The sequence below is a fragment of the Chelonia mydas genome, chromosome 1 (genome assembly GCF_015237465.2).
Source record: "Chelonia mydas isolate rCheMyd1 chromosome 1, rCheMyd1.pri.v2, whole genome shotgun sequence".
Taxonomy (NCBI): Eukaryota; Metazoa; Chordata; order Testudines; family Cheloniidae; genus Chelonia; species Chelonia mydas.
This window is the reverse complement of record NC_057849.1, coordinates 157,353,112-157,377,306: the sequence shown is the minus strand read 5'-3', so window position 1 is coordinate 157,377,306 and position 24,195 is coordinate 157,353,112. Positions and strand designations below refer to the sequence as shown.

Sequence of the window (24,195 nt, the reverse complement as noted above, 5' to 3'; positions counted from 1 at the left end):
ATCTGCTCAAACAAGGCACCTGATTTCTGCATACTGTCACCAAGAATGCTATTAGAAGGCCAGAAGCACAGACATATATAAACCAACTCTAAATTACTTACATAAGTGCTACAGCATCACTAAGGTGGACTTCAGTGGCTTGTATTAACGCTGTTGTTGAACTTGTTTGTTGTATGTCAGATACAGGCTAATGGCCATCACGGCAGCGTGTAATACCAGTGTACTGTAGTTCATTCGTTCTGTTTGCATAAGATCAAATGAGGTTATGAAAAATTAAAAGTATACCTCTACATGTTTTATTAGAAGTTTCTTGCTTTGATGGTTTCTTGGTTGGTTCAATTTCTATCTTATGTTTTGTATCTTCATAGGGTTCTACTTTTTGATTTATGTCTTCAGTTGTCTTTTTCTCCTACAATTCAAGATAAACCAAGATAATGGTAAAAAAAGCTACACTTATGTTAGTGAATGATCAGTGATTTTTTTGTGACTCAAGACGCTCATTTTTGGTATTTTCTGTTCTATTTAGATTATCATACATTTATTTCATATAGTAACTTTTGCCCTCACAAAAGTATCCTTACATGTTTAATACCACTATATTTAAACAAAAAATGGTGCATGCAATACATCTTCAGAACACACTGAAATTAAGGATATTCAGAAAAAAAGTTCTTGAAAATTATGGAATGAAGTATGATATAGGAGCAAACACATTAGAAACTTTGAGGTTAAATGGGATCCAAATGTTTCATACCTCTAGGAATAGAGCTGCACTCTTGACTATTCCTTGTTTTTGATGATGTGAAACCTGTGCTGATCTAAAATTCTGCTTATTTACTTGTACTGATTTGCTTAAACTAACACCTGTAGAAAGAAGAGCAAGTATTAAAGGGAAGCACAGAGTTTCTGAAACAATGCCATATTTGGAAATAGATAATACCTATAAAACCAATATTGGTATGGAAATCTATTATTTTAAACATCTCTAGCTCCAGGTATGTATTTCTTTATTCCCATAATGTCATTTTATAAAAAAACATAAGGCAGAAGAGGTTTGTAACAGCTTCTATCAAAATCCACACAGATAAAACAGGTACCACTGGCATTCCCAAAACCACTATTCAGCTGCTGGCTAACCTCCGTAAGTGCCTAAGTGTCCACCAGAGGAGTCCCATAGGGACCTATGCTTCTGCCAGCAGGCATACACAAAGCCATTTAAGTCCTGATGCCCTAGCTCATGTCTAAGACCTGCCAAGTTTCACAAACTAGGTATTCCATGGCCTCTTACCTGACAGGTAGGCATACTCAGAGCATGCCTAACACACAAAAGACAATGGTGGTGGTGTCAATTTTCCTTCTTATAACCAATAGCCCAGTGACAGGTTTCAGAGTAGCAGCCGTGTTAGTCTGTATTCGCAAAAAGAAAAGGAGTACTTGTGGCACCTTAGAGACTAACCAATTTATTTGAGCATAAGCTTTCGAGAAGTGCACTCACATGCCATGTGGGAGACCGAGGCTCAAGTCCCCATTCTGCCTGATTTAAAGCAGGGACTTGAAGCCCCCTCTTGCAGGTGGGTACCCTAAACCCTGGGCTATAGAGTCATTCTCACACTCTCTCTTTGGCCCAATTAATAATAATTATTAAAAGTGGAACAGCTTCAACAGGAGAGACTGAAAGAGCCCAGTGATTAGGGCATTTATATTGGAGACCTGAGTTCAAGTCCAGCAAAGGAGGGACTGGAAGCTGAGTCTTCTATAGCCTGGGTGAACACCCTAACCACTGGGCTATTGCCTATAACTTCCTCATGCTACCTCTTGATTTTTCATGAGAAAAAACTGAACTGGCTTAGATGCCTAACTCTGTGAATCCCAAGTGGAGGAAGGCACCTAACTTCCTTTCAGAGATGGGGCCTAAGCCCCACTCCTCTCCTTGTCATTTCCTTCTGATTAGCTTAAATGGCTTCCCTGCTCCCAGCATGCTGGCTTCTGTGAATATTTTTTAAAAAAACTAACTTTCACTCCATGCCTAAAAAGGGCTGTGAATTTCATTAGACGACAGGATGCAACACCCATACACCTTTTGCGAATCTAGCCCCAAGTGAGGGGTACAAAAACATAGCAGAAGGGGAAAAAAAGGTGTCATCATGAGGGCTTCATTTATTGAACACAAAGTTGTCAGCGTTTCCTTTTCCTGATCAGAGCATTTCTGATAATAACTTAGAGTAGCAAATCAATTGGTTAAACCAGTAATGGGAGGATGCAGCATGAGTATTTCTACATCTAGCACACTCGGTTTGAAACCAGAGCATTGGCTGCAGCATGATTTCCTGGTGTTGGCTTTGTTTTGTCTCCCTTGAACTGTTGCTGGGTGGTAGCTAGGAAGGATCTTCATAGCTAGCATTTTGGAAATTATTTCTTAAGGATTTTGGACCAGTGTGGTGGACAGCTATGGTGGCAATGGTCCAATAAATCAGTGGTTCTCAACCAGGGGTACACAAACCCCTGAGGGTACACAGAGGTCTTCCAGGGGGGTACATCAACTCATCTAGCTATTTGCCTAGTTTTATAACAGGCTATATAAAAAGCACTAGCAACGTCAGTACAAACTAAAATTTCATACAGACAATGACTTGTTTACACTGCTATATATACTATACACTGAAATGTAAGTACAATACTTATATTCCAATTGATTTATTGTATAATTATATGGTAAAAATGAGAAAGTAAGAAATTTTCAGTAATAGTGTGCTGTGACACTTGTATTTTTATGTCTGATTTTATAAGCAAGTAGTTAAGTGAGGTGAAACTTGGGGTACGCAAGACAAACCAGACTCCTGAAAGGGGGACAATAGTCAGGAAATATTGAGAGCCACTGCTACAGAGAACCTTCCTTTTCTTTCTGAATCCTTGGTGAGTGCTATTGAGTTGTTTTAAAAGCCTTGTCAGAAGTCCTTTGAGCATTTCTTAGGTTCAGGACTAGGGGGAGCTAGAGATTTAGATGTGCCTTATGTTAGTACCTGTCAGTAAACAAGAAAAGGAGTACTTGTGGCACCTTAGAGACTAACCAATTTATTTGAGCATAAGCTTTCGTGAGCTACAGCTCACTTCATCGGATGTGAGCTGTAGCTCACGAAAGCTTATGCTCAAATAAATTGGTTAGTCTCTAAGGTGCCACAAGTACTCCTTTTCTTTTTGCGAATACAGACTAACACGGCTGTTACTCTGAAACCTGTTAGTAAACAGTAATACCTTTAGTTCTTTATTTCTGTATATTTGATTCATTTATATATATTAGCTATTCTTTAGAATCTTTATCTTCAGCAAAGAGTATGTCTGAATTCTAAAGCCTAGAACACTGGTCTTGACCAGTAAATAACCCTATTCAGAAATTCATTCATTATGCTGTATTTAATAACTCCAGGGCACCTTCATGTTCTTGGAAAATCATCTCCTTAACATACATATTAAATGTTTGCATAAGCATATCTTAACTAGGAAAACTAATAAGAAATTGTTATAGCAGTCAGATGTTTTCTGTTGGGGAAATCAATATGGAAGAATGATTGTGGGGTAGGAAAGGTCCATTGAGAGATATTAACTTGAAGAATTGTTAGTCCACTCAGCTGTAAATAATCATGCCTTCTCCTGTGAGTCAGGTAAACTGAGACTCTATGGAAATGACATCACAATATATGTTTCTGTGAGAATATTCTTGGCAACTAGGTTTCCTTTGTCTGAAACCCTATACAATGATACTGGTATGGAAACTTAGGTTGGGAGAATGAAAACTGCACGTCCCTTCCAGATGCAGGACAGACAGATATACAGCTCTTAATCTGACAACAAAGGGTAGTAATGTATCTATTTCATTCTGTATCCTGTATAGTGCTGTACTAATCTCTGATTGATAATCTTAGATTAAATAATTTCAATTGACCCTGTAATTTTGACAATCTCAAGTCGTTAACTCAGACACACAAGAAATATATAATTAGTCTTTTTTCACAAATGAAAAAATAGAAAATGGCCATTTTGAGGGGGAGCATATCTTTTTTCTTAATATATCATGGACAAGTGCCACTGAGAGCCTGGCCCGTGGGTGGCTGAAGGACTGGCTAGAACAACACCAATGACATGTTGTGATCGGCGCTCTCTCTGTGAGGGCTGATGGACCGATTGATCAAGGTGATCATGGGAAAACCAACTCAGAATGTGGACAGAAGACAAGTTACTTGGTGGCATTTCCAGTTCTGGGTTCTAAATCAGTCCTAACTGGTAGGCTCAGAACCAAACCCATTTGGCAGAGATACCAGCCCTCAGACCTTTGTCAGAACTCTTCCCCCATATATAAAATCACAGACTTCTCCCCACCTGAGAGCTTCCTCATCTCATGCAAGCAGAAACAGAACTTAAATAAGAGTAACACAATAGAACAAAAGTGCAACAACAAGAGAAGTATAAGACTTAAAGTAAAACTTTATTATTGCCGTGTAACTAAAATTTGAAGCCAACACATCATAACTAAAAAAAAGTCACCCTACTCTGGGTGGGAAATGGGGATATGTGTTTTGTCACAGGGCAGCCCTACCTGGAGCACCCACTTCCCCCCACAGCATGACAAGTACACCTGCCTCAGTTCCCTGAGTCCCCAGTAATTCCATGCAAGCTTACCCCCTAGTCCATCCACAAGGTTTATTACCAAAACGTAGCTCAATTAGTCCTCAACAAGAGTCCCAAACACAGTCCATTTCCACACCCTGTGGATATAGTTCTTAAAAATCCTGCTTTCCCAGCAAGCACTCTCCCATCATGTCTGCTGGGAGCCCATCCATACCATATTCTCGTGTCTTCCACCACACCTAGGCTCCTTGTTGGCCCTCTTCTTCTGTCCCTCTGCAAGGACAGCAGCAACCCCAGCTCATCCAATTGGAGTGCAACACCTCTCTTCCCAGCATGAACCCCCTCTGCTTCTCTGCTAGGAGATCATCTTTCCCAGGAGAGCATTCCTCACTCCCCCAGGCTCTCTCATGGTCCCTCTGGGTCCTGTTCTCTGGCCCTAGAGAAGTCAGCAAGTAAGCTCCCTGCTCAGTAGTAGATTAACACACGGGCAAATGGGTCGCATGCCCAGGGGGCCTGGCCAATTTAGGGGCCCCTGCAGGAGCACCTAAACTTGGGTAGAAGTGTGGGGGCCACCAGCACTGGAACTGTGCCCCCACCTCCTGCTCCTCCTCTTTCCCCCCACCCCCCTCCTCCCATGGCCCTGCTCCCCAGCCAGAACAGAAGCCAGAGCCGGGCAATGCCCAGGGAGCCCGAGCAGCTGTGGGGAGCCCCGGACCCTCCACCTGCCCTGGGTGGGGGCCAGGGTGCCTGAGAACAGCCCCTAGCCTGTGTCCCTGCACCCCAGGGCACAGCGCTGCCAGTGGGACTCATGGGTGGGGACTCCAGTCCAGCCTCCTGCCCCATTCCCTGGGCCTGCAGATGTGCTCTGCAGGGAGAGGAGGCCCTGGCCCAGTTGGGAGGAGGCAGGGAGCCCCAGAAAGGTCACAGGCAGCAAGGAGCTGGGCAGGGAGGGCTCCTCCAGTGCAGCTCCCACTGCTACTGGCCTGGCCTCAATGGCCACCACACTCCACCCAGGCTTGCTCAGTGCCTGCACTTGACTCCAGGTGCCAGTCTACCCCCTCACTCCCCACTAGGTCCCTCCTGCTGCGAGGCTGCCCCTGCACTGCTGCCTGGGCTTTGTGCCTGAGGCAGCAGCCACATGCGGCACTGCTCCTCCTGTTGCCTCTACCCAAGGCTTGCAGTTGGAGGGGCAAACTCCCCTCCCCAAAGTACACCCATGCCACCACAACTTAATGCCTGCCCAGGGCTACTACGAACATGTTAAAAAGAGGGAGGGCATGGCCCAGTTCTGGCACCCCTGGGCTCCCGGGGTTTGGGGGGCCCAAATGTTCTTTGTGCCCAGGGCCTCAATAAATCTTAATCCACCTCTGTCTTTGCTACTCCCTGTATTCAGCCGTCTCTGGACCTTGGCTCCAGCTCTCCAGATTAGAGCCAGCAGGCAACTCCCTCTGCTGTTCTTTGGCCTTCAGCCCTGGCACTCTGGCTTGGGGACACCAGCCAGCAAATCCCTCTTGCTGCTCTCCTGCCTTCAGCCTTCTCCCAGGAAGCATAATCTCCTGGCTCTGTCAGATCTTCCCTCCTAACTCACTGGGTCTCCCTTCCCCTAAGGCTCAGATACCCGCTTTTAAGATCAATTAATTGGCCAGATTGGACTGTACTGATAAGGCACAGGTGCACTAGCCCTGCTCCTTTTTACAGGGCCAGTATCAGGCAGCGACATGTCTTTAAATCCCACAACATGAATTGCCAGCTAACAGTTACTGGGATTCAGACATTCAGTAGAGGCAGTACATTAGGAAAGGAATAGACAGAAGACAACAGTAAGTCTGCATATTGCCACTCAATTTCAAAGAACTCTGCAATATTCACAGAAGTGAAAGTTTCCTTATGATAGTGTCTAGCAAATGAAGTTTAAGTACTTGCCCCTCATCAAAGAAGTGCCAGTTTAGTTTTCCAATTTCGGGATAGCAACATGTTGCCAATATTTTAACAAAGGGCTTCTGCACAAAAATTCCTTCCCCTAACCCAGACTAATATCTGTGTCTCATGTTCACGTGCAAGGGATAATGGGCTGAGAAATCCATTAATTTGTTTTTTCCATTTAAAAAAAAAGTTTTTTTCCCCAAAAACTGTAGCCATGGAGGATAGCAACAGCCCCTGCAAGCTTATATGAAATGTAATTTCCAGGGAATGTTTATATTTTGTCCATAAGGAATATATGGATTATATAGGAGTATAGCACAGTGATCAGTATGTGTACTTCGTAACTGAGGGGAGCACATCTGTAGCAGAGTGTGGAGGTATCTACTGGAGCTTGTTGATAAATATTTATCATGTGGTGAATCTTGTATTATTGCAAAGGGGAAAAATTGCTCTTCAGAAGTAATTTTATCCACAGGGATATATCTCATGTACCTGTCTGAACATTCATGTGAAGAAAAGACTGTGAATTCTAGTGTACTCTTATCTGTTGACTGACACAACTAGGAAGGAGGCTCTCTAACAATTCAATTATTGCAATCTCTCTGATTGTCTGTTTGAACTTTGTTTATGCTAACTAAATTTGGTAAACTAGCTGCAAGCAACCAATATGCATTTTAATACGGCTAAAGGATTAGAAAACATGCCTTATAGTGGGAGACTCAAAGTACTCGTCTGTTTAGCTAAACACAGGCTTTGTCTACACTAGCACTTGTGTCCGTTGGGGGATGTGAAAAAACAGCCTCTGACCAACAAAAGTTTCACTGACAAAAGTGCTGGTATGGACAGTGATGTGTTGGCGGGAGATGGTCTCCTGCCGAGATAGCTACTGCTGCTCATTGGGGATGGTTTAATGATGCCAGCAGGAGAGTTCTCTCCCACCGTCATAGAGCAGCTACACAGGAGATCTTACAGCAGCACCACTGCAGCAGTTCATCTATGCCGCTGTAAGGTCTGTAGTGTAGACATAGCCAAAGAGAAGGTTAAGGGGTGACTTGATAACAGTCTATAGGAATATATATTTAGTAATGGGTTCTTCTTTCTAGCATAGAAAGGTATAACACAATTCAATGAAGCTACACAAATTCAGACTGGAAATAAGGCATACATTTTTAACAGTGAAAGTAATTAATCACTGGAACAATTTACTAAGGATAGTGGTGGATTCGCTATCACTGTCAATTTTTAAATGAAAAGTGGATGTTTTTCTAAAAGCTCTGCTCTCGGAATTATCTTGGGGAAGTTCTGTGCCCTGTGTTATACAGGAGGTCAGACTAGATGATCACAATGGTCCCTTGGAATCTATGAAGCTAACCAAAGGAAAACAGAGCTCCCCTTCTATAAAAGAGGTCTATACAATTATGAGTGGTATAGAGAAAGTAAATCAGGAAGTGTTATTTACTCCTTTTCATAATACAAGAACAAGAGGCCACCAAATTAAATTGATAGGTAGCAGATTTAAAACAAACACAAGAAAGTATTTTTTCATGCAATGCACTGTCAACCTCTGGAACTCCTTGCCAGAGGGTGTTGTGAAGGCCAATACTATAACAGAGTTCAAAACGGAGCTACATAGATTCATGGAAGATAGGTCCATGGCTATTAGCCAGGATGGGCAGGAATGGTGTCCCTAGCCTCTGTTTGCCAGAAGCTAGGATTGGGTGACAGGGCATGGATCACTTGATGATAACCTGTCTGTTCATTCCCTTTGGGGCACCTGCCATTGGCCACTGTCAGAGGACAGGATACTGGGCTTGACGGACCTTTGGTCTGACCCAGTATGGCCGTTCTTATGTTCTTATGCTCTTCTTCTGTCAGACAACCTGTCACTGTGACCATCAGTCTTGTAAATACTGTTTAGAAGCAAGCCCTAGTCTGGGATCTCTCACCCTCAAAATGCAAGTCTAAGGCCTGGTCTACACATAAAAACCAGGTCAACCTAACTGCTATGATCAGGCCTATGAAGAATTTCATGCCCTGAACCCCATAGTTAGGTCAACCTAACCCCTGCTGAAGACACAGCTAATTCGATTAAAGTCTTCTTCCATCGACCTAGCTACTGTCAAGGCCTTGTCTACACTACAGGGAAAAGTCGATCTAAACTACGCAATTTGAGTTACGTGAATAGCGTAACTCAAGTCGACGTAGCTTAGATCTACTTACCACAGGGTCCACACTACGCGATGTCAACGGGAGACGCTCTCCCATTGACTCCCCTTACTCTTCTCGATCCGGTGGAGTACAGGAGTTGACAGGAGAGCGATCTGCAGTCGATTTAGCAGGTCTTCACTAGACTCGCTAAATTGACCGCTGATGCATCGATCGCCACGCATCGATCCCCCAGTAAGTGTAGACAAGCCTGAGAGGTGGATTACCTACACTGACAAGAAACCCCTTCCATCAGTATAGGAAGCACCTATTCTACAGTGCTACAGTGGCACTGTGTTGACTGTAGTGTAGGCATACCCTTAGAAGCTTTAGCTGTGAAAGGCTCATGGGAAGTTATGCATCTTTGAGATTAATGTATAACAGAATCTCCAGGGCTTACAGGTTAGGAAAATAGTCTTTGAAGTTGCCACTTGAATGTCCTTAATTTATTTTAAATTTGTTCATCCAGTTGCTGTTTGGGTCCTGTTTTTATTATTAATTATTATTATTATTTACATGGTACTGTAAGTAAACGCCAAGAAATGTTTCCTTCTCTGTGACTGGAAACCAGCCCTCCTAGAAAAGGGTTCCTCCCTATTTGAAATGTTAGTTGGGGGAAATGATAGAATCATTCAAGAAACTATTCATTAAATGAATATTGAAAAAAAATTAAAACAACATCTGTATATTTGCAGTGAGTTCATACAGTATATGCATATCTTATAATACCTATACTATATTTTAGAAACAACAGCAACAATCCAGTACTTTCTGTTCTCCAAAAACATTCTAACTCATGGAATGGAAGCATCACATAACAAGGGCTATCAGACAAACAACATAAACACATAATAACTCATGTATGCATTCGTAAGATATTGAACATTTAACATATATACAAAAGACACTGTTGGATATGACAATTAGATCGAGGTGGAAAGTGTCACACAAAACTGCAGAGAACAACAATAACCATCCTTGTTTATTGCACATGATGACTGGCAGAGGTGACAAGAGATATAATTCGGTGATCAGATATCTTGACAGGCTGATAAGGGTATAACGGATTTCTTCCATAGCCATGTGAAACATCTCTATAAATTGAGAGTAGAAATGAGCGAGGCTTGAGCTGGATGAAGTGTACTGTGAGGTACAGAGTCTTACCTTATTAGAACTGAGGAGAGGGAAGCCTCGGATTGGATGCAGCAGCCTAGAAATGTCTTACTCCTGTCCTCTTAGCAGGATATTTGGCAGTATTTACTGAAGAAATTTGCAACACACCTCTTGTAAACCTTGTCCAAACCTTTACTCATCTTATGGATCAAATATAAGAGTGAAAGCTTCTAACTGAAATTTTTCTTCATAGAAACAATTTCTGCTGAAGTGCCATTGCTGTAAAAAGCTACCTGAAACAAAGGCACCGAAGGCCTGTGACATCACAGAGAGGACTTTTCACTGGATGTTGTTGGCTCTGTCTGATTCAGATCGGCTGACTCAGCAGAAACGCAATTAGATTTAGGGGCCAAGCTGAATCCCAGAGATCTGATTTTCTAAAACCACTAACTTGTAAAGATTGGAGCAGAAATGCTGGTATTTTATCTTAGTTTTTGAGTTATCTTGGTTACACACACACCATCAGAAATAGTGTTTATATCATTTTTAAACTGCCTATCTGATTTTTAAAGAAATGGGTAAGGCAAGTTTGCTACTAGACTAATCAAATGCTAAATTTCAGGCCAAAGCAATTTTTGCAGACAAATTATAAATTTAAAATTTAACAGATTTTACAAATAAAACCCTGACATAACCTTAACTACAGTGGTGTTAGAGAGCACAGCTATGTTCAAACATACTATACAAAATCTGTGGTGCCGTAATATGAAATACTGTTTGAATGCTAATGATCTAATGATGCAGAGATTATGTACTTAAGGCAGAAACACTGCTTACATCTCATCATTATTACACTTTATTTTCCAAAACTTTTGTAAGTATTAACAGACACAGTATCATATACTGTACAGTCTATGTAAATGTCACTAAAAAAAGGTAAAAATTGGCCCAAAGTTCATTTACATAAACTAAGTTAAATATTCAGAAATGGGCTACTTAGTTGCATCCATATGAGCAAAGAAAAGTAATTGTGTGTCCAAAGGGGTAACTGCATGCGCAAGAACCCATTTTGCATATTTACAGGTGCAATTTAGGTCCCTGTTTTAGAAAATTTATCCCATTATGTCCCAGTTATAAAGCAATGCAAGTTCAACACTAAAATATATAAAAATAAAAAATATTACAGATATACAGTACCTTTTTTGCGAGGTACAGGATCAGCTTTGTCCTGTAGACCTTTAAGCATCCGATTTGCATAGATATTTTTTATACCAACTTCTCGTTCCTTTTCCTAAAAAAAAATCCACACTATCAAACTTAATGATTACCTTTTACCAGCTCCAGTGCCTCATCTTAAAATAGTGTTAATGAATGTAATAATGTTCATGAAAATAGAGAACAAGTAGCTGTGGCCTGAGACAAACGCTCTGCAGGCAGACACTTTGTAAAAGGTTTAACACATCACTGTACCAATACACTTTGATCCTAACTCAAATGTGAAAATCCTCACATTCCAGTCCAAAGCCTTTCTTGGACAGAAACTATCAACCATGGTGAATTGTGCCAATGGGAGTGAGCCTGTGATGTCCATAAATGGGAACTAGCAATCTCATTTTCTTCAAAAAGAAAAGGAGTACTTGTGGCACTCCTTTTCTTTTTGCAAATACAGACTAACATGGCTACTACTCTGAAACCTGTCATTTTCTTCAGTGATCTAAACTCAGAATTTGAATTCTGATCTCTTTTAAGCCTTAACACACACCTACATTCTTTCATATCGATTTTTCATAACATTACATTCAAGAGATGAAGATGTGACAGGTTGGATTACACAGACTCCCTTAGGACTATCACCTGATGTGTTGAGACTACCTCTGAGCCTGTTTTCTCTGCCAGTTTGGGCCTCCAGAACCTTGTCTTGTTGAGCCAGATACGCTAATCTGCTGCAACACAGACCCAGGGTCTGACCCACGCCCCCAAAGCTGCAGACTTAACTGAAAACAGCTTAGCAAGTGCTCCTGTCTCTAGCACCCAGACATCCAGCTCCCAATAGGATTCAAACCCCAAATGAATCCGTTTTACTCTGTATAAAGCTTATACAGGGTAAACTCATAAATTGTCCACCCTCTATAACACTGATAGAGAGATATGCACAGCTGTTTGCTCCCCCAGGTATTAACTACTTACTCTGGGTTAAAAAAAGACCCCAGGCTTTTTAAAACTTTTGTCAGTTTTGTTGCTCTCCTCTAGACTCTCTCCAATTGTCCACATCTTTCTTAAAGTGTGGCACCCCAAACTGGATACAGTACTTCAGCTGAGGCTTCACCAGTACCAAGTAGAACAGGACAATTATTTCCCATGTCTTACATACGACATTCTCATTAATACAACCCAGAATGATATTAGACTTTTTCACAACTGCATCACATTGTTGGCTCATATTCAGTTTGTGATCCACTATAACATCCAGATCCTTTTCTGCAGTACAACTGCCTAACTAGTTACCCCCCATTTTGTAGTTGTGCATTTGAGTTTTCTTTCCTAAGAGCAGTACTTTGGATTTGTTTTTATTGAATTTCATTTTGCTGAATTCAGACCAATTTTCCAATTTGTCAAGATCGTTTTGAATTCTAATCCTGTCCTCCAAAGTGCTTGCAACCCCTCCCAGCTTGGTGTCTGTGACATTACACTCCATATTCTTTATGAAAATATGCTTATGATATGGGTATGACATCACTGAGATGTACTTTAAGCAAGATGGGTCTTGTAAGGTATCATTGGAAAGGTTATGATTTACTGAATGTGATTATCTAATTTGTATGCCTGTATCATTTCTGTATCTGAAGTAGGAATATTGACTATGTATCTGTATTTCAAATGGGATACTTTGGGTGCACCCCCAACTAGCCCTTCAGGTACAACTATGAGAAAGCCAGACAGTGCTAATGACCCATTAGCAAAGACAATGGACTGTAAAATAGCTTAGTCTTCCTGTGGACGTTTGAAACAGCCTACTAGCAATGGCTGCCACAGCCATGCAGAGACATGAGTCCAAGTAACCTGGTTCTGGATATCCCACCTTCCCTTTTGGAATGCCAGTGTTTTTCCACTGGAAGACAAAGGGTTCCCGCCTTACACAAGAGTTATATAAGGCAGGGGAGTGACCTCATTGTGGTTCTCCTCTGCCTCCCCACCCAAAGAGATACTGAAAAACACTTGGAACCAAGAACTGAACTGGGGGGAGAAGGGTTGATCCCAAGCTGGAAGGGTGTCTAGCTTGTGAGTAATAATACTTGAGGTCTCAAGCTGGAGACCAGTGCAGCTGCCTTTCAAGACTTTCTGTAATCTGCCTGCAACAATATCTAGGGTAAGAAATTACTATTTGTAACTAATTTCTTTAGTGAAATAAGCTTAGCTTACGTGTTTTGTTTATTTGCTTAGTAATCTGCTTTGTTCTGTTTGCTATCTCTTTAACCACTTAAAATTCACCTTTTGTAGTTAAAAAACTTATTTCTTGTTTATAATATAACCCCGTTTGTGCAATTCATAATTGGGGGTGGGGGAATAAGAGGTTGTGCATACGTTCCTCCACACTGAGGGAGGAGGTGGATTTTATAATATACCTTTGGGTCTGCACTCCAAGAGAGGTGGACACCTGAGTGCTGGGGCAAGTCCCTTAAGATGAGTCTTCCCAGAGCTGATCTCAGCATCTGTGTTGTTCTGCAGTTGGGTGTGGCCCTGCCTGTGTGTGTGCTGGAGGAGGCTTAATAGCCTGGCTCCGCAAGACAGGTAAAAAAGATGCCCAGGTGGCAGAACAGGTGGGCTCAGTGGTATCTCAGCACATCAGGTGGCATCCTAAGGGGGACAACCTGTCACAGTGTCATCTGCAAATTTTATAAGCATATTATCCACTCCATTATCCAAGTCATTAATGAAAATGTTGACTAGGACTAGACCCAGGACCGACCCCTGTGGGACCCTGCTACAGTTATAGCATAACATGCTGATCCAGACTCATCAAATGGTAACAGGCAGATATTGTTAATTGCATTTCTACCAGTTATTGATCTACTTCAGATTCTGACAAATAGATGTAATGATAATTTAATTTATTTTACTTTTTTATATTTTTGCAGTGTATACATTTTGCATCACATATTCCTTCGTTATCTTATTTAAGAATATAATGAAAGTAACAGGAACATGTAACATAAGACATGTGGCACTTTTATAAAAAAAAACGCTATTTTAAACCTTGAGTACCTTAATTTTTTGTTGAAGAGACTTAATTTCCATTTGTAAGTTCTTTGTGATTGTCCGAGCTGCTATAGTCTTTCTATTCTCAGCTGCCAATTGACGACTAAAGATGCTACTGTTCAATGTCAGCTGTTTTTCTAAGCCCTAGAAACATTACATATTTAACCATGTAGATATACTCACTGTAACAGCTGAAGAATTTCAATTCACATCAGGTTTAAAAAATAAGCAGAGTAACATAATGAAAAATGAAACTTCTAATAATCATATTCTACTGTAAATAAAATCTGAAATTAGAAGTTTGTAATAAAACAAAAATGCAGTGTATCCATTTACATCTAAAATTAACAAAAAGCTGGTTACCAAACAAAATGAATATATAGGTATTCAAAAATTAAAAATAACTCAATATACTAAATTCCTAATGTGTTAATCCAGTACAGTCTTTTTTTGGGAGATCATCAGGACCTGATTCTCATTTACATTAAGGCCCCTTTACACCACTCTGGCAGTATAAATGAGAATCAGGTCCCGTATCATTTAGAACCCAGGGGATAAACTGTAATTGCCATTGTGTCAGTATCAAAATTATAAGCTAAGCACCCAATCCTGCAAAGTCTCCATGAGCAAGACTTTCTACTGATTCTCAATGGGGGTTCTAACAAATAAACAGCTTTCAGAATGGCAGCTGAGTTCAGTTATTCTTCTGATAGAGTAGAAATGAATTTCTGGAAGGTAAATGGAAGACTTCACTGTTCTGAGATTTTATTAAAAATCGGAGATGGAGGCTTTCCCCATAAAGACAATGAGATTAAAGAAGTATGAGACATTAAAGGCACGGAATCCTCTTTATTTTCTCTCATCCTATGCCTTTATTACACGCTCTCAGGGACATTATTTTTAACAGTTCTGTACGCCATTACTTTTTGATTAAAATATTTGTGTTTGATACTGTTATGAATTCAAATTTGAATGATCTACATCTAAATTGGAAGGAGTAAAAGTAAAGATATCCATGAAGCACTTTAGGCCCCTAAACTCCAGAGTTAGGCCCCTAAATCCCCATGTGTGGCGGCACTGCAATCCACAAAACTTCTGCTTGGCCGCTGCCTAACCCTGTAGGCACCTAAACTCACTCGGCGCTTAACTTTCCACTGTAAAAGTTCCCTAGGCGCCTAAGTTTTAGACTCTGGGACATGCCCACCATTGCCCCACTCTGGGAGTCCAGATGCCTCCCTCCCACCTAAGCCCAGAGTGATTAATGAACTGGGGGAAGATAGGCATTGGGCTGCCTAAATTGCATATGGGGCTTGATCCAGTAGGTGCCTTCCCTTCCAGACTGGGTCCCATTCAAAATCCATTGGAAGAGGAAGGAGTGGTGCCCACCTTATAACTTTTAGTCCAGTGGTTAGAACACTCCCCTGGGATGTGGGAAATGCGGGTTCAATTCCCCCCTCTCTTCCACAGGGTGAGAAAGGACTTGAGCAGGGGAATCTCCTGTTTCTCAGGAGGGTTCTCCAACCACTGAACTACAGGATATTCTGATGTGGGGCTCCCTCAATCTCTCCTGCTGAAGCTGTTCCTTTGTGGATAAATAATGAAGGAATGAATGGAGGAGGGGTTATTGGACTTGGAGGTCTCCCATGTGGGTGCTCTAACCACCAGCCTACAAAGTCATTCTCACGCACTCTCTCTATCTCTAATCCAATGACTGCTTGTGTGTGTGTGTGTGTGTGTGGTAGGGTACCCCTATGGGAGACCCCAGGTCCATTCACTCTTTCATTATTTAATCCACAATGAAACAACTTCAAAGGAGAGATTGAGGAATCCCCATATCAGAATATCCCACGGCTCAGTAGTTAAGAGCATAAGGTGAGTGTTCTAATCACAGAGCTAAAGTTATATGGTGGGCACCACCACCACCTCCTACTCCTCCGGTGGCCATTTTGTGTGGTGTGAGGCAGGTGCACAACTCATTCCTTCAAGAAGGGCCTAGGTCACCTGACATTATGTGCCTGGTTCCCATTTGTGGATCACTAAACAGACCTAGGCACCTCCCTGAAGCCCCAATTTAGGTGCCTATCTCAGAGAGAGATTGGGGCTCAGCAAACACCCCTCTCATCAGCATCTCCCTTGGGTAGCTTAGATGGCTCCCTGTCTAGTGTGTTGGCTTTCTAAGTTGCCTATCTCTCCCCGTTCATTGTATAGGAGCCTAGGCACCAAATTCAGGCTTTGTGATCAAAATAAATTTGTTAGTCTCTAAGGTGCCACAAGTACTCCTTTTCTTTTTAGTGTTTTTTCTGTGATTTTCTAGGCGCCTAAAAGTTGGGCATTGTGATGCTTGGTGTTTCAACCCCTAAGACCCTGGGAACACTGCAAAGGCAGTTTGCCCAACCCTTGGAGGTAAGGAAGGAACATCCTCCATAGCTCTCTAGCAGCCTCCTACAAGAGCAGTGTTAGTGAGCTTCAGGAAGAACGATATACAACCCTGTCCACAGGAGACAGGTCGCTGTAGTGCAGAGGGGGAGAGGCATCAAAGGTGGGCAGATAGGGGATCATGTTAGCTCTGAGGTAAGTTTTAGGGGATTGCCACACCCAGAAATAAGGGGTAAATAGTGTTATGAATTTATGAGGCAATTGTTTTTCTATTCTTCCCAATGGCTACTCTCCCAATTCTCATTTTACTGAGAATTATTTTTTATTATTTCTTCATGCTTCACCTCCCTCCATTTCCTTCTGGAAGAATATTGCATCCTAACAAGGGTGCTGTCTACTTAAATGTTGGCAACAGTTGTTTTTATTAGTTTTGGTCAAATACGCTTAGATATCACAATGACGGTCACAATATAAATTAATTAAATATTAACTCTGTCAAAAAAACCCTTGAAATAAATAATAATATTAGCACTTATACTGCACGTTTCATACAAGAATTTCAAAGCACTTCAGATATATTCATTGATAAAGCCTCACATCACCCTCCTTTAATGCTGTCCATCCTTTTAACAGAAGGATAACCTAAGGCTCAAATAAATTCAGTCTTTTCTCCAGTGCCAAGTATCAGATCAGTGGTAGACCTAAGACTAGGACTCCTGACTCATGCTTAATTCACTAGTCAACAGCTGCAATACATTTGACTACACCTGTACTAAGGAGTGAATGGGAGACTTGGAGACAGCTCTCCAGTAGTATGTCATATTTTTAAAGGTAATAGGGCAACAGTTTGACTAATCTTTATTTCCAAGTTTAATTCATTGATACATTTGTGCAAGATTTTATTAAAGTTATGGGTAATTCATTCATAATATCACTAAACTTTGGAAAGCTTTGGATTAAAACAAATGGCTCTGAATTTCTGTGTTGTTAGCTTGCACTATAAATATTCATTTTATATGCATTGATTAATAATCTTGCATTATTCTTTCACAAAAATGTTTCCTATTATAGTTCTAAAAATACAAGGACATGTTCCATATTACCTGTATTCTCTTATCATTGGCTTCCATTCTTTCTGTAAGGATTGATAATCTATGAGTAAGTTCCCCTCTCTCTGCAAGATTCGTGTCTTCTGAAAGTTTCTGCAATACTTGCAAGGCATCTTTAGTCTTTAACAGCTCTGCTTCAACTTCTCTAAGCTTCCTGGATGTATTTCGCTCCTGTTCCTGAGACTTCCTAAGGAGTCCCCTTAGAGATCTTACCTCACTATAATGTTTTGCTATAATATCAGGCAAGTTATTCTCCGCATTTTCATATTTACCTATTGCTTTCAAGTGCCGATACTGAAGCTGTTTCAGAAGCTGGTTTTCTAAGTTTGATGCTTCCAGTTTATGCTGGAGGTCAGACAGTTCATTTTTCAGCTCTTTAATTTTGTGAAGTCTTGCAGATAATATACGTTGAGCCGTAGCATCTTTTTTCTGGGAAATTATGTTATTCTGAGTACTTAAAAATGAAGTATTCTGGAATTGCATCTTCTTAGCTGGCAACTTCTTGCCTCCTGCATTCAGACCAAAACAAACTAATAGTGACTTACATATCATTTAATGGTACAGAAAGCAAAATCAGTACATATCTTTACTCATAACTAGTTATCCTGAGCTACTTAAAGGCAGTATGTATCACACAGTGTTCAAAATCTGTACTAAAATGTCACTTTTCAAATATTTTGTGCTGATACATCTATAGCATGGATTTTTCCTGGCAGCATTTGGCCACAACTAAAGCCAGGTCCATATGAGGTCCAAAGGTTCCCTCACTTCCTCATTCTATTGACCACTATCTTCTCGCAGGAACCATCTTCACTCTAGATAGCCTTAGTGCTAATATTCCAGCAACAGCTTTCTCTGAGACAAATTAGGCTTTCTCTGAGGCTGGTAGGATGTGCTTACAGAACAGTCTCTCCAACGCCACCTAAAATAAAGTTTGTCTCTCAGTAATTTATTGAAGTCAGTGTGTGTTTTGTCAGAGGATTAGGTTGTACGGGCCTGATCCAATTTCCTATGGAAAGATTCCCAATGACTTCAGTGGAGTTGGATATGGCCCTAGATTAGGAAAATTAAATTCATGATGAAGAAGGAAGAAAACAATAACTTACTGCAAAAATTCAGAAAACAAAGTGATGGTAATAATACATTTCCTAACAAACCTGCATGTAGGAATTCTGTACCAATTATATCACTTTCAAACCATTTTTTGATTTGAACTAAATCAAAAATAGCTTAGAGACACAAATGTAGTGTTGTTTAAATTATCAGGCATTTAGAATAGTTATACAGTTTTCCATTCTATATACTGTATTTGATAAATATTCTTGACAGCCTGAAATTCTAAGTGTACCACTACTAAGCATCAATGTCCCTTTCTGAAGTATAACTGAAAATTTAAAGGGTTGGGACTATAAGTCTGACTGTTTTCCTTGCTTTTATGCATACATTCCATTTCATAGTAACTCTAAGGCATTCCAGGAAGTGCATTTCTAGAGAATTAGTATTATAATTTACATAGCACCCAAAATCTCCTAGCCATTTTAAAGATAAATATGCATTCAGGGTCCCTGCCTTGAACAGCTGGCAATCTAAGAGCCAGGTCCTGTTAAGCACTCCTGTTGAACTCAGTGGGAGTTCTGGATATGAACTATTTACAAGAACAGGGTTTAAGTAGAAAACATAATAGATTCAAGGATTCCAGGGCCAGCCCACAACATTTTGGCACCTGAGGTGGCGAGCTCAAATGACGCCCCCATGCCTCCTCACTTGGGTCAAAACTCTGAAACTTTGGGTCCTATTGGGCCCCCCCACAGTCTAGCACCTCAGGCAGCCGCTGCAGTTCACCTCATGGTAAGGCCAGACCTGACGGATTCATAGATTCCAAGGCCAGAATGGACCATTGTGATCTTCTAGTCTGACCTCCTGTGTAACACAGGCCAAAGAACTTCCCCAAAATAATTCCTAGAGCAGAGCTTTTAGAAAAATATCCAGTCTTGATTTTAAAATTACCAGTGATGGAAAATCCACCACAATCCTTGGTAAATTGGTCCAGTGATTTATTACCCCTCACTGTTAAAAAATACACTTTATTTCCAGCCTGAATTTGTCTGGCTTTAACTTCTAGACACTGGATCATGTTACAGATGAAGGTTGGGGAGGGGATTACGCAAACAAGTGATTACACAGTGAAGTTAGCTGGTGTCTTGTTAATTCCATGATTTTTTACTATAGTGTGTTCTAGTTTTATTTGTTTATTTTCTCTAGTCTGTCTTATTAACAATTCTTTGAGGGAAAGACTAGGTTTATGGGCCTTTTGGAAGAAGTATCTCAAAAGGAGGGGCTTGAAGGAGATAGGGGTGGAGGCATGATGGATGAGGTCATGGGAGTTGGGAATTCCAGTTGTATGGGGCTGCATGGAAGAAGGCTCAAAGGGTATGTCTACATTGCAATAAAAGACTCATGGCTGACCCATGTCAGCTGAATCAGGCTCGCAGGGTTAGGCCTGTGAGGCTATAAAATTGCAATGCAGACGTTCAGGCTCGGGCTGGACAAGTTTTTGGGACCCTGCAAGGGTCTTGGACAGGGGTAGGAGTTGGCCCCTGAGTTTTACAGTCACTTTGTGCACTTGAATGGTGGGAATTAAGGAAATCCATTTCCAGACATGAAAGTAAAAATGTGGGTTTGATGGGGGATATTTTCTTTATTGTTAGTGTTTACACAGAAGGAATATATTTTGTATAATATGGCTAATTCAATATTACATTGGCTGACAAATGAGACTGAAATAGACCTAAAACAAAAACTTATTTTTATTTTATGTGACATATTAAGACAAAAATTGTCAAGAATTGGGGATAGTACCAATCTTCATATGTATATTATTTAGCTGTTGTCAAAAATCTAATTCATTAGTCGGGAAACAAGAACAATGTTCTTTTTACCTTTTGGCTGACCATTTTTCTTATTTTTCTTCTGTAGTTTCTTCTCTTTGGTTCCTGACAGTTCTAAATAATTGCTGTTGCCAGCTGATTCCAAATAGTCAGTGAGAAAATCATCAGAGTAGTTAACATGAGAACTTTCACTTTCACATTCTCTACTGCACCTACTATAATCATTAATTCTGCTACTACTGCTGCTTCTGGTGCTCTTACTGGTCCTAGGAGATTCATTACTGCCTCTGCTTCTTGTGTAGCTTTCTGACTTACTATCTTCTGGCATTATAATACGGAGGAAACAGTCATCTAGGGCCATCATTGTGTTGCTAGTAGAGGACATCGTAAATGGGTTCCATGACCTATCAGGAGTGGAATGTTTGTCAGTTTATACACATAAACATGAAAAAACATAGTATTTATTTGCCTGTTCAAAAGTATATTTTCTCCTTAAGTCTAATAGAAACAGACAATTGTGTGGGCTGAAATAAGGCAATAATTTAGGGCTTATCTTCACTGCAACAATTAGTTCAAGTTACGGTTGCCAACTTTGTAATATTTAAAAAATGGACACTCCAGCAGGAGAGCTAGAACCTCCCCTTCCTCATCCTTGCCCCACACCTTCCCCCTGAAGACCCGTCCCTGCCCCAACCCCTTCCCCCCAGGCTTCATCCCTTCCCTGCCTCTTCCCCTGAGGTCCCACTCCTTCCCTGCCCCATCCCCCTGAGGAAGCACCCCCATTTGCTCCTCTTTCCCCTTCCCCCCGTCGCTTGCTGCTCTTCCCCTCTCTCCCCCACCTCTGCCCGGGTTGGGAGGTACTTGCCTGCAGAGCCAGGGCTGGGAGCTGCAATGCCCATAGAAAGCAACCCCGGCTAAATAGTGGCTGGTGTAGCGTGATGACTCTGCGCCTCCCCGCCTCCCCGACCCGCAGTAACCGGACTTTGGGTATCCAGTCAGTAGATCTGACCGGACATTGTCAGGTCCCCTTTTCAATAAGACTTTCTGGTCGAAAACCGGGCACCTGGCCACTCTAGTTCAAGTTAGTACTCAGATTAATGCACTGTAGCTAGCCTAGCTCAAGTGCGACCACACTTCAAAACAAATGCCACCCGTCAGCCTCAAGGGGTAGGGAAACTTGATGGGGCCATCAGTGAAAGAGCTTACCCTGAGTTATGGGTTATATGGTAGGAGCCCTGTAACTCCCACACTGGAAACAATTAAATTGCTGGTACAGGAGAGTATGTGTGATGGGCAGGTAGCACCCCTCCCCTGTATTTAAAATTTAATAAAAGTTGTGGCCTGCTACTTAAAATCCATCAATGTGTCTGTCCTCATTTCACCATTGTGTCCAACTCAACATTGGAGTTACAGAGTGATTTGTTTAGCAGCATAGAGTGACTGGAGAAGCTGTTGCTGAGTTGTAACTGGACCTGTTGTAACCCTACTACATTACCAGTTCGAGCATTAGAAGCACTGGAGCGTCAACTCCCCAGGGCATGGCTATTCTGTATCTGGAAGGGAGCCTCCCAGTCCAGGTCCACACACTCATGCTAGCAGGGCTCATGTTAGCATTCTAAAAATAGCTTTGTAGACACTGCAGCTAGCCTGGAGTTTGGCCTCTGAAGCCTGGCAAGGGGCTTAAGAGTTCATGCTCCAGACTGAGCCACAGTGTCAAAGCAATGTCTACACAGCTATTTCTATAGTGCTAGTACAAGCCCCGCAAGCATGAGTCTGTGGACCCGAGCCAGAAGGCTCATTCCCAGATGCAGTGTAGACATGCCCAGACAGGCCAGCTAGCTCAAGCTTAAAACACCATCTACTTCCAGCTAGAGATTTTTGTGTGTGGATGGGAGTTGAGTTAGGGATAACGCTCGAGTTATAACTCAAGGCTAACTGTGCTGTGCAGACAAACCCTTAGATTCTAGAGAGAGAATATTATACATAATCTTTGTTATTTAAGAGCTTAACACCATATAGGCATATGTTCTCAGGAGTCTCAGAAGAGGGACAAAATTTAGTGTACCAGTCGGGGAGTTCATATTAAATAGTGAGGATAAAAAGAAATAATAAACTCTATTTTATTCAGAAAATAACATCAAACTAAGACATTTCCAGATTTATGAGTACTTGACTTAGGTACATTTTCATGTGCTTTTGCCATATATTCAAAGAGGCGCAATTGCATTTGAAAATATGTCCTTTCCTCCCTCCACTCGAGTTTTCAAGCAAAATGAACTATGAATTTTGGTGAGTTTTTCAGAAAATAGGGCAATTTTCATATTGATAACAAGATAGAAAATACCTGAGGGTTTTTGTTTCTCAATATTTCACACACATCTAGTTATTATTCACATGAGATCGGAACAGCAAATCAGAGAGTGTATAATTGCTTATTCACTGCATTTTACTTATTGGAGCTACTAGGAGCTAGCACAACAGATTAAGTTACACTTTCAGCAGTGCCATTTTTAAATTGTGATTCTTCGAAGAACTGCTTCTTGTGTGGGGTTCACTCTGCCTCCTCTTCACATCATATGAAACCTGTCAGGGGAATTCACCCCTGTGCAGGGACCTCTCCTCTCTCCCCACAAGGGATACCCTAATGCATGGGATATTCTGGGAGCAGATGGGGTGGGAAGAGTGGCAGGGGCAGTACTTTGCCGCAGTGATTCTGTGCCACTGCAATGATCCATAAGGGATCAGAAATCATCTTTTAGCCTAGGTATTAGGCAAGGGTCTACATTCGAACAAGGTTTACAAACTCCGTTTCAACCATGATTTGGCCCCAGGCATCCAAAAGCAGCAAAAATAGGGGTGAGGAGAGGGGAGAGATTAATTATGGTTTGAAGACAGTCGAAAGAAAGAACAGGAAAGCACAGCCTGGGTGAGGAGGGTGTTACCATATGGTTCAGTGGGTCCCCCAATCAGCCAGTCCAAGGCCCAGGGCACCACCAGGCCGCCTCAGTCTGAAGAACAAATGGGCTTAGGGCAGGAATGGGATGGAGTTAGAACCTGGGACACCACAAGCCCTACAAGGGATGGAGATGCTGCCAGGAAGGTCAACCTGGTTGAGGGGCCCCCTGGAGCTCCTCTGCACCTCCCTCCTGCACAGATAGAGATCCCCCTTCCCTCCCCGCACTGTCCCCCCTACTCCCCTGCCCCCCCCACAGGTAAGCCCCCCCTTCCCTCCCCGCACTGTCTCCCCTACTCCCCTGCCCCCCCGCACAGGTAAGCCCCCCGTCCCTCCCCGCACTGCCCCCCCACTCCCCTGCCCCCCCACCCCGCACAGGGCGGGGCTCTCATCCCCTCGTTACCTGGCTCTCTCCACTGCCGTAGCGGGAGAAGCTGTTTTCATTTCTTTGTTGCTATGGGAACGGGGCACTCTGGCGCTGTGCATCCTGGGGCTTGTAGTTCAGTGTTCTCGGGGGGGGGGGTTGTTGCTTCAGCCGCCTTCCCCTTCCTATTTCTGCTCGATCCCTCCCACACGCTCTCTCCTCTCCTCGCCTTCGCACACCCCCCCCCCCGCCGCCCCCGCTTTCTATATTCGGGAATAAATGCGCTCTGTGGTGTTTGCCTTGCTGCCCCCTACACCAGTTATCAGAGCCCCCAATATCTACCCACAGCGGTTGAAAGGGGAAGGCCACCCCGGATCTATTTTA

At 42.0% G+C, this 24,195-nt stretch overlaps 1 protein-coding gene across 3 annotated transcripts in view; it reads right to left on the bottom strand.

Moving 5' to 3' along the window:
- LCA5L (lebercilin LCA5 like) overlaps positions 1–23,957 on the bottom strand; it is a 28,048-nt gene extending 4,091 nt beyond the window's left edge. Inside the window, exons 1-7 of one of the 3 annotated variants that reach the window (XM_027826831.3) lie at positions 23,851–23,957; positions 20,546–20,898; positions 17,601–18,115; positions 14,128–14,265; positions 11,062–11,155; positions 755–864; positions 286–409 (exon numbers count right to left, since the gene is read on the bottom strand). In XM_027826831.3, the coding sequence (XP_027682632.3) occupies positions 286–409; positions 755–864; positions 11,062–11,155; positions 14,128–14,265; positions 17,601–18,115; positions 20,546–20,898; positions 23,851–23,933 (1,417 nt within the window). In that variant the 5' untranslated portion in view covers positions 23,934–23,957. Of the gene's footprint in view, positions 1–126; positions 240–285; positions 410–754; positions 865–9,167; positions 9,846–11,061; positions 11,156–14,127; positions 14,266–17,600; positions 18,116–20,545; positions 20,899–23,850 lie in introns of those variants that run through there. The other 2 variants (XM_037903836.2, XM_043538216.1) reach the window with 2 other exon arrangements.
- Positions 23,958–24,195: the final 238 nt, after the last annotated feature.